General features: G+C 44.1%; 1 protein-coding gene across 2 annotated transcripts; it reads left to right on the forward strand.

Moving 5' to 3' along the window:
* Positions 1-2,609: 2,609 nt before the first annotated feature.
* On the forward strand, positions 2,610-10,712 carry LOC102624832 (hypothetical protein). Of its 2 annotated transcripts, XM_025094654.2 has the most exons (3): positions 2,610-2,874; positions 3,159-3,251; positions 3,509-10,712. In XM_025094654.2, exon 3 carries the CDS (start codon positions 4,943-4,945, stop codon positions 10,586-10,588), a length of 5,646 nt encoding a protein of 1,881 aa, XP_024950422.2. In that variant the 5' UTR covers positions 2,610-2,874; positions 3,159-3,251; positions 3,509-4,942; the 3' UTR covers positions 10,589-10,712. The 2 variants fall into 2 exon arrangements, with proteins under 2 accessions (XP_024950422.2, XP_006468809.2); XM_006468746.4 differs by lacking the exon at positions 2,610-2,874 and having other exon boundaries at positions 2,920-3,251.
* The last annotated feature ends 519 nt before the right edge of the window (positions 10,713-11,231 follow it).

Genomic DNA, 11,231 nt, shown 5'->3' on the forward strand with positions numbered 1-11,231 from the left:
AAAAATACTATTATAAAATTATTTTAGTCATTTTACACTATTTCTAGATTTAAAGAAAAGCCACCATTTTTTTTTAAGAGTGAAAAATTACTGTCAAACAATAACCTAAGTGGGTGAGTATCATTCAATAGGAGGCTATAATTAAGTAATTTAATTAGTTAAGTTCTAATAATATTTTCTTGACGAAAAATTAAACACAAATACCAACTCATTTTTACTTTAACTTCATCATGGGAATCTAAGAACAATTAGAAATCGTATGACATCACATGCATACACAAATCTGTACCAAAACTACAAGAGTTTCCTGACATGCAATTGCAATACTCTTATGTTGTGTTTACTTTTTGGATTGGAGTGAGAATCCTGAGAAGTGAGAATCTTGGGATTAGGAGTGTGGGGTGGGAGTGAGAGTATGGTGTTTACTTAGACTAAATGAAAGTATGGATTGTCAATCAGAATCCCAATTATTTGTTTACTTTGTCTTGGATTGAGAGTAAATTATTTTAAATTATAATTTTATCTTTATGTAAAGAATTATAATTTGTAATTAAAAAATTAATAAAAATATATTTGGAAAATAAAATAAATATTTTATTATATTTATAAATTAATAATAATTAATAACATTCTTAATTATGTAAATCATAATTTTTTATTAATTTAAATTTAAATTATGTGAATAAAAATTATTAATAATAGCAACACAAATAAAACATTATTATTGATAATATAGTACAAAATTAATATTTTCTTAGAATAAAATATTTATTATTATTAATTAATTAAATAATTAATATTTATTAAAATTAATGTTTAATATTATTAATTTAAATATAATATTTATTTATTTTTATTTTATTAAATTTAATAAAATAAATATGTTATAATTATTATTTTTAATAAATATGATATTATTTATTTATTTTAAGTATGAGGGTAAAAAGGAAATAGGGGGGAGTGGATTCTTACTCCCACCGACCCCCATGGGAGTGAGAATCCCACTCCCCACTCCCCACTCCAAAATTAAGTGGGATCCACGGAGTGGGAATCCTACTCCCCCTTAAAAATGGTAAGTAAACACTGGAGTTGGAAGAATCCACACTCCACACTCCCACTCCAAAAAATAAACATTACCTTAATCTTATCCAGGGATAAAGACAGACAAAGTAATTAATTAATTCAATTAACATAGACAGTACCACAAATTCCTATTATCAATTCCATCTCTTGTACGTTTTAATAACGTTGTTTTGTTACCAAACCACACGGTCCTATTCTTTAACGTTGTGACATATGGACCAATCTGTATGAAATATGAATTATTTTATTACAAAAGTAAGGCTTAGTAAGCAACTCAAATAATGATCCGCTGTATCATCGATTTTTTCAGAATAGTGAGCGTGTCTTATCTCTCTCCTTTCTTTCTTTATGTATTTATATTCCGGGAATTAAAGTTAAGCATTAGCTTAGGTTAACTTTTTTTTTTCAAAAAAAAAAAAACGAATCTGATTTATTCAGAATATAAATTCGCAAACTTTTAATCTATCTATTTTTTTTAATATCTCTTTTAGGGTCTTAAGCAAGAGATGGATATTGTATGTACGTAACAAAAATACATGCTGTAAGCATGGGGCAACGGGATATAATCATGCATGATCAATTGTGTACCTTTTGCTCATTGGTTATATAGTTAATTTGTCAAAATTAAATGATGCAAATGTAGCCGCAACTAAAACTTACACGTCGTAAATTTGTTTGAGGAGCATATATTTTTCTGTTCTTTTAACCGAAATTGTTTATGGGGTGTTCTTACAAGTTGATATGTTTTAAATGAGGTATGCATTAGTTTTATGTTCTCTCACGTTGTCTACATGCTATGTTTATCAGATCAATGATTACAATTAATTTCTTTTTTTTGTGTAAGTCATTCGGTATCTGAAGATCGCATTGGGTCCCGACTAATCTGAATTCGAAGTGTAGTCACAAGTTAAGGCTCTTTACCCCTCCCAAATGGCGTATTTAGTGGGGATCGAACCCCGATAACTCTTCCCATAAACTCAGTTTGCGCTGCCAACTGAGCCACGACCATTTGGTGAGTACAATTAATTTCTGATAGCAAATTAAAACACAAAAGTTAAAATGCTTGAAAAATCCCTTTTCTGTGCTAGTTGATAATAACATTTTCCAAGAAGAGCTACATATTTAGGAAAGAATAAAACCACTTTCTCCAAAATTAGTTTCTAAACTAATTTAATTTAAGACAAAGTAAATTAAAGATTGCAAACGGTCCCAAAATTGCAGCTACATATTTAGGAAAGAACAAAACCACTTTCTCCAAAATTGGTTTCTAAACTAATTTAAGACAAAGCAAAATTAAAGATTGCAAATGGTCCCAAATTTTTTGCATATTTTAGGACTATACATTGTTGCACATTCGTATCATTTAGTTCAGAAGATTCAACGCAAAATTAAAGATTGATTGATTGATTGATGAGGAGACATCTATCTAACGCCACTTTACGTCTAAGCACATGCATTGTTTTGTTGATTTATGAAGATCCTATATCTATCACTGAAGAAATGTTTTTTTTTTTTAAAAAAAAAATCTAGACTTATAGCCCTAAATCCTCTCAAAGTTTGTCCCATTCTGTAAAATAGGTTATATATATATATATATATTCTTCGTTTTTCTTTTTTGATAATGGTTAATATATAATTTCTCTTTGCCAAAGAGAGTTTTACCAATAAGACTGTGGACAAGTGTTGGTGGCATGTGGAAATGGAGATGCAAAGGCAAATAATTATATGCTTTAGTGAAAAAAATATACAAGAAAATTCAACAAAAGACAAATATATGTACATTCATGCATGGTAATCCATCCTCCTCAAGTCATGTCATATTTCCTTTTTCATTTAAAAATATATTAATTTGACAGAAAACCTATCTAGCTACATGTTTTAAAAAAAGCTATATATAGCTGCAAAATTTAGCTATTAATTTCATATATGTTTGATAGAAAAATTTAAGAAAGAGTTCGATGAAAGCCGCAGTTGCGTTCTCTGTCTATATGTATATAACTTTCTTATATAAATATATATAAGAAAAGAATCAGGAGCAAGTTGATCAACTTTGCTAATGGCTTCTTCTTTAACAGCTGGTTTCTGTAGCTTTTGTTCATGTCCCAAGCAGAAGAAGAAAAAGCTCGAGTTCCCTCGTGTGAGATCATCTCAAAGTTTCAAAGATGAAGGTAAGCCGTTAAATTTGATGATGATGAAGAAGAAGAAGAAGAAGAAGAAGAAGAAGAAGAAGAGGATATTTATACAATAAATAATAAGGCTTTTTTTCCACTATCATGTTTTTTTTTTTTTTTTTTAATTTATACAAGACTTGTTATGTTCCTTGTCTAGCTGTAATTTTTTATCGTAGTTCCCCCCAAAGCCAAAAAAAAAAAATTAATAATAATAATAATAATGGTGTGTTTCAACATTTGTTTTTGATATGTAGGAAAGAGAGCGGATATTGTGGATGCAAATTTGAGTACATTAAGGAAGAGAATAGAGGAAGTGAAGAAGAAGGAGATGTTGTGTTGCAGACTTGAAAATGGCTGGAATTATAAACGTAGCTATGATGATCATTATCGCAATCGTAAGAGAGCCGATATTTTGTACGGATTGGTACAGGTGATGGGTTTTGTCGGTGGGGCCGTTGGCTTTGTTTTTCTCAGCGGCTCTCTTTGCCTCTTCCTCGTCTCCTTTCTCGTTAATTTGAGTAGCTTAAGTCATTAGGTCTCTCCAATATTTTTTCTGATTTATTATCACCACTATAAGCTTATGTCCTTTCTTTTGTTTTGTGTTATAACTTGTGGCAGCAAGCAACTTAATTAGTTATTTTCAATCAAAGGTAATACATTGAGCGAATACGTTGATTAATGCCTGTAGCTTACTATTATTTTTTAGCTTAATAAGATAAGTGTTATATTTATAGATGGTGTAAGATATAATACGTATGTCATGGTGTGTTTAAAAGGGGAAGCTGGCCGACATTTTTGAATGTCTGCAATATTTTTGTTTGGGAGGGATACTGTTTGGGACAAATGCGTCGAAGGGACCAGGAATGACGAGCAGACATCTGATGGCGGAGTTCTGCGCACCGGTGTTTTCCGTTAAAGCCTGGCGCGTGGAAGAACAGGAGCAGAAACATCCTGCTCGTCCACGATGTTGTCGTCCGCGAGGCCAATTCCTATAAAAGGCATGAGGCCATTCCGGCTAGAGACCGAGAGGCGAGGAGACCCGGTCGACGGCAGTTGGCAAGACGCGCTCTCCAGCACGAGAACCTAGGCACAACAGCCACGCTTTCCCCAGAACCGCGACGTAACACGCAAGATCTCACGGAGCCATGACAGCCACACTTTCCCCAGAACCGTGGCGTAACACGCAAGGTCTCACAGAGCCGTGGCAGCCACGCTTTCCCCTGAACCGTGGCGTAACACGCTAGATCCCATGTTTTGCCCATAACGCAGCAGTTGGAGTCCCATACCGTCTCGAAAAGAGCGGAAGACTGAGATTCAGAGGAAGCCTATAAAAAGGTAGCCAACGAAGGTAAAAGGGTTGGCATTTTTAAGATAAAAGAGAAAACCACAAAAAAGCCATAAGACCTGTGGCAAGCGTTCCCCGAACCTTCGTATCTGACTTGAGCGTCGGAGGGTTTGCGCCGGGAGAACAACCGGCGTACTCTGACTTGTCTGTGTGTGCAGGGACATCCGGAGAAGAAGCATTACTAGGAGACCTCCTGGTCGTGGTAGAGTTGATCGAGCAGGGATCCTGGTCGTAGAACGAGGAGAACCGGAATCTCGCATCAACATTTTGGCGCCGTCTGTGGGGATCCAGAGCAAAAAGCTTCTGTCGGTAGCAAGAAGAGGGGTGGAGTAAGCGAAAGTCAATGGAGATAGGAGGAAGTAGCGCACAAGGGGGTGACATAAGGCTTAACGATTCCGTGACGCTGAGGGAGGTGATCAGCGAAGCACGGGAAAAAGTCATGTTCGACCGGATGGAGCGAATGGAAAAGCAGATGGAAACCTTGACAACCATCCTGCATGAGCTGCGGAACGAGCGAAGGGTAACCCAAGAGGGAAGGGTGAGAGGCGGTGGAGCGGCACCAGGTACCGATAGTGCGGAGAGAAGTCGAACCGCTGGGAGATTTGGCGGTGAGAGAGGTAACGTACCTCTGCGGGGAGAATTTCATAGAGAAAGAGAGCAGTCCCCGGTAAGACAGACTTGTGACGGGGGCGACGGGGTGGTGAACGCAGAGGAAACAGAACTGAGGCAACACTTACATGATGCAGAGCGAGAGCGGGATCAAGCTGCAGCGCGCGACCCTGGTCGCGCAGGACAGCTGGAGGAGGAAGTGCGAAGGCTAGCGCAAATAATTGATGACATGCAAGGGAGGAACAGAGCCCCTGGTTGGAGGATAATGCTGGACGGGGAATCACCGCTCGCAGCAGAGATCATGAGGGCAGTTATTCCAAGAGATTTCCGCCTCCCCGACCTCAGATACTCGGGAAGAACTGACCCGCTGGTGCACATAGAGCGCTTCAACGACATAACGGGGGTCCAGGGATTATCTCCATCCCAAAGGTGCAGGGTGTTCCCACTATCCCTTGAGGGACGTGCACGAGAATGGTACAGGAAACTTCCTCGGGGCAGCATAAAAACCTTCGAGCAGATGTGCCAGGAATTCGCAGAGCAGTTTAGTGGGGCAATGTCGCCGGAAGATGACATGATGGAGCTGAAAAGCATGAAACAGGGGGAGCAAGAAACCCTTCGGGAATTCATCAAGAGGTTTCACCGGGCTGTCCTCGACTTGGGAGCCTTCAACCACCCTCAGGCGTTAAGGGGACTGAAAGAAGGGGTGAAGATAGGAAGGCTGTGGTACAATTTGAGAAGCCCAGCTATTCAAACGTATGCAGCCGCATACGAACAGGCTAAAAGAGACATCGAGATTGAGGAGGAGAAGGCTGCACGGATCAAGACAGACCAGTTGGAAGGGTTAGGGAGGAAAGAGAAGAAAGCATTACCAACTAATGGACCGAACAGGAGGAGGGACCACCAGATCTCCGGTAGTGGAGCAGGAGGTAGGGTAATTGCTTACCAGCCTCATCAGAGGCCGCCACAGTATCAGCGCAGCAGGGCGCCACCTCCTCGCTCCCCAGCTAGGGAGCCTTGGAGAAGACATGATTCGGCATCCGGCGACCTTCATCAACATTCCCACGGTAGCAGGACGAGCAGACCAGAAGCACTCCCACCGCCCCCAACTCACAGTGGGGCAAACAGAGAAAGAGCAGTGCATCTGGTCGACCAGAACCAGGACTATGGGCGGTACACTCCCTTGAAGATGCCCCTGGATGAGGTGTACGAGGCCATAAAGGGTCGAGGGCTGCTGCACCTCCCCACACCAATAACAAAGCTACCCAACAGGAGGGATAGAGGACGTTATTGTAAGTTCCATGGCACCCATGGCCATACCACAGCAGAGTGTAGAGATCTCAAGACCCAGGTCGAAGATTTGGTGAGAAATCGGTACCTGGACGAGTTTATGGATGGGACTTTCCCGATGGTGGCCACCACGGATGAAGGGGAGCAGAGTGATGGAATCTTGAGACGCGAGCCGCCCGCAGCGAGGGTGATAGCTGGGGGCCCAACGTTGGCTGGAGATTCGAACAGATCGAGAAAAAATTATGCCAGATACGCCATGACCAGTAAAGAGATACTCTTCAACACCCCAGCAGCCAAACGAGCAAGGGTCAGGCAAGTGCCAATCATGTGGACGGATGAGGATGAGGAAGGGATTCTATACCCCCACGAGGACGCTTTAGTCATCAAGGCCACGATCGCTAGCAAGAAGTTTGACCGGATACTGGTTGATACGGGGAGCTCAGTTGATGTGCTATTTAAATCAACTTTGGAAGAGATGGAAATAGCCGACCGGAAGTTGGAATACACCAACACCTCCTTGAAGGGGTTCGGAGGAGGGAAGCTGGTCCCTCTGGGCGTGGTCGAACTGCCTATCACAATCGGGAGCCCCCCGACAGAAAGAACAATGATACTGGACTTCGTCGTAGTGGACGAGGAAGGTCCTTACCAGATGATCCTAGGTCGGCCATTTTTAAGGATGAGCAAAGCGGTGCTGTCCAACCATTATCTGTCTCTAAAGTACCGGGTGAATGGGGTAGTCGGAGTGGTACGAGGAGACCAGAGGATCGCAAGAAGCTGCTACTCCTCGGCAGCAAGGGAGGCGATGCAGATAACATCCCTCGATACCCGAGTGGAAAACAAGACTGGCAGACAAGAACCCGTAGAGGATCTGGAAACAGTAAGCATGGGACCGGAGAACCCGGGAAAGACGATCAGAATCGGGTCGAGACTTGAGGGAGAGCAAAAGCAGGAGTTGGTGAAATGCTTACAGGCTCATGCCGACGTGTTTGCCTGGACACATGAGGACATGCCAGGGATTGACCCAGAGGTAGCATGTCATAGGCTGGCAATAAAGAAAGGTGCTCGGGCAGTAAGGCAGAAGAGGAGGTGCTTCAACCAGGAGAGGTATGAGGCTGTAAGTGATGAGGTGGAGAAGCTTCTGAGAGCAGGGTTCATTCGGGAAGTTAATTACCCAGAGTGGATATCGAACGTGGTGTTGGTAAAGAAGGCGAACGGCAAGTGGAGGATGTGTGTGGATTTCACAGACCTCAATAAGGCGTGCCCAAAAGACAGCTTCCCTTTACCAAAGATCGATCAGCTAGTAGATTCAACGGCTGGACATGGTCTGCTTAGCTTCATGGACGCATTCTCGGGATACAACCAGATCCCCATGTACGAGCCGGATGAGGAGAGCACGGCTTTCATCACTAACCAAGGTCTGTTCTGTTACAGGGTGATGCCATTCGGTCTCAAGAATGCTGGGGCCACCTATCAAAGGCTGGTGAATAAAGTCTTTAAGCCCTTGATCGGGAAAACCATGGAGGTGTACGTGGACGACATGATCACCAAGTCCAAAGTCCCGAAGGAACATGTCAGACATCTCGAGGAGACGTTCGAGCTTTTGAGGAAGTATAAGATGAAGCTCAACCCGGAGAAGTGTGCTTTCGGGGTCGAGTCCGGGAAATTCCTGGGATTCATGGTGAGCCATAGGGGGATTGAAGCAAATCCCGAGAAGATCCAGGCGATTGTGCAAATGACGTCTCCTCGAAACCTGAAGGAGATGCAGAGCCTCACGGGGAGGTTGGCGGCGTTGAGCAGATTCATATCCAAGGCTACAGATAAGTGTCAGCCATTCTTTCAAGTGATAAGGAGGGGAAAGAAAACGGAATGGACCCCAGAATGCGAGGAAGCCTTCCGGAACTTGAAGCATTACTTGCAGCAAGCTCCGCTACTGTCCACACCGAGGGATGGGGACAAGTTGAATCTGTATTTGGCGGTATCTGATCGGGCCGCCAGTTCCGTTCTGGTGAGAGAGGAAGAAGGAATTCAGTATCCGATATACTACACCAGCAAGGCCCTGCTCGACGCTGAGACCAGATACCCAACGATGGAGAAATGGGCACTGGCCCTTGTGGTTGCTGCTCGGAAGTTGAGGCCGTACTTTCAAGCATTCCCGGTCTCGGTAATCACCAACCAGCCATTGCGTCAAATTCTGCACAAGCCGGATGCCTCTGGTCGGCTCGTCAAATGGGCTGTAGAGCTGAGCGAATTCGACTTAGACTATAAACCCCGCGCGGCGATAAAGGCCCAGGCAATGGCCGATTTCGTAGCTGAGTTCGCGGAGCCTGAAGTATGCTTGGATCAGCAAGATGCAGATATAGGCAACGACGAAACTCAAGTATGGCAGATATCTGTGGATGGGTCATCAGGAGAGCGGGGTTCAGGAGCAGGGATTGTCCTGGAAGGCCCAGAGGGGGAGGAGATCTCTTATGCTGTAAAGTTGGAATTTGCAGCCACAAATAACCAGGCAGAATATGAAGCCTTGATAGCAGGGCTGGAATTGGCTAGGGCCGTGAAAGCGGACAGAGTTAAGATCAGAACCGATTCCCAGCTGGTTGCGAATCATGTCAGTGAAAGATTCCAACCAAGAGAGGAGAAGATGGAACAGTACCTAAGGATAGTCAGGCAGATGATGGGGAAGTTCGAAGCAGTGGAGGTGATACAAATCCCCAGGGAGCAGAATAGTCGAGCAGACATTTTGGCTAGGATGGCAGCCGTCGCCGACCCAAAAATGCCAAAGTCGGTCCCCCTAGAAGTAAAGTCTCGCCCGAGTATCGAGCAAAATTTGGGGGTGTTGCGGATAGAACAAAAAAGCTCGTGGAGGGACCCGATAGTTTCGTACCTTAGAGACGGGGTCTTACCACCAGATAAGCTACGGGCTCGGAAGATTAGAGCTCAGGCCTCGAGATACACGATGATCGATGGGGTACTGTATCGACGAGGATATACATTACCGTTCCTTCGGTGTTTGGACGATGACGACGCGGATTACGTGCTGAGGGAAGTGCATGAAGGAATTTGCGGAAATCATTCTGGCGGGAGGTCCCTGGCCCACAAGGTCTTAAGGCAGGGATATTTCTGGCCGACGATGCACCAGGATGCGCAAAGGAAGACCAGGAGCTGTGCAAGCTGCCAGAGTTTTGCAAATTTTTCTAACCAACCACCAGAGAAGCTCACCTCCATGGCCTCCCCTTGGCCATTCGCTCAATGGGGAATTGATCTGATCGGCCCATTGCCAAAGGGACGAGGAGCAGCAACACATGCGATAGTCGCTATAGACTACTTCACGAAGTGGATAGAGGTAGAAGCCCTTAGCAGGATCACAGAGAAGAAAACAACAGACTTCGTGTGGAGAAACCTGGTCTGTCGATACGGGATCCCATATGCCTTGGTAACGGATAATGGCAGGCAGTTCGATAATCACAGCTTCAGGGATTTCTGCCAGAACCTCGGGATAGAGCTGAAGTATTGCTCGCCTGCTCACCCCCAATCGAATGGACAAGTAGAAGCAGCCAACAAGACAGTCAAGAGGCTTCTGAAAACCAGGCTCGGAGCAAAAAAGGGTGCGTGGGTTGACGAGTTGTCAGGTGTGCTATGGGCATACAGAACAACCCACAAAACCGCAACGGGGGAGACACCGTTCGCTTTGGCTTTCGGACATGAAGCGGTCGTGCCGGCTGAGGTAGGAACGACCACACACCGGACAGATCACTTCAATGAGCAGGAGAACGACGAGCAGATATGTTTGAATCTTGATCTGCTAATGGAGAGGAGGGAACAAGCAGCCGAGCGATCAGTCACTTACCAACAGAGGGTTGCTCGGTATTATAACCAGAAGGTGAACATACGGCAATTCAGGGTCGGAGACTGGGTACTGAGAAGAGTGAATCAGAGCACCAAAGATTCGACTCAAGGAGTGCTGGGACCGAATTGGGAAGGGCCGTATAGAGTCAAGCAGATAGCGGGGCCCGGAGCTTACAAGCTGGTTCGCGCGGACGGCCACGAAGTGAAACGCCCATGGAACGCAGCACACCTCCGAAAATACTTCCAGTAAGACTTGCTCATATTTTAAAGCAATTTCTGCTCATGCTGTCTATCTTTTATTTTTATGTTTTATGTCCGAACAATTTCATGTAAGTCAAATCCTGCCATTAATGTAACGTCGACGAATTTATTTCGCTTGAAACCGAAAAAAAAAAAAAAAAAAATCCTAAGGCATGCAAAGGCTCGCCAAGTCTCAGAGCCTGTCTTATGGCGAGACAGAAGCCAAGCATGCCAGGATCTGCTCGGCCACGAGAAGGCAGCAGAATCCAAATCGTTTGAAGAAAATCCTAAGGCATGCAAAGGCTCGCCAAGTCTCAGAGCCTGTCTTATGGCGAGACAGAAGCCAAGCATGCCAGGATCTGCTCGGCCACGAGAAGGCAGCAGAATCCAAATCGTTTGAAGAAAATCTTAAGGCATGCAAAGGCTCGCCAAGTCTCAGAGCCTGTCTTATGGCGAGACAGAAGCCAAGCATGCCAGGATCTGCTCGGCCACGAGAAGGCAGCAGAATCCAAATCGTTTGAAGAAAATCCTAAGGCATGCAAAGGCTCGCCAAGTCTCAGAGCCTGTCTTATGGCGAGACAGAAGCCAAGCATGCCAGGATCTGCTCGGCCACGAGAAGGCAGCAGAATCCAAATCGTTTGAAGAAAATCCTA

This window comes from Citrus sinensis, chromosome 2, assembly GCF_022201045.2.
Source record: "Citrus sinensis cultivar Valencia sweet orange chromosome 2, DVS_A1.0, whole genome shotgun sequence".
In the NCBI taxonomy this organism is placed as follows: Eukaryota; Viridiplantae; Streptophyta; class Magnoliopsida; order Sapindales; family Rutaceae; genus Citrus; species Citrus sinensis.

Coding starts and splice junctions, on each gene's coding strand:
- LOC102624832 (XM_025094654.2), top strand. CDS start 4,943: ATGGAGATAGGAGGAAGTAGCGCACAAGGGGGTGACATAAGGCTTAAC.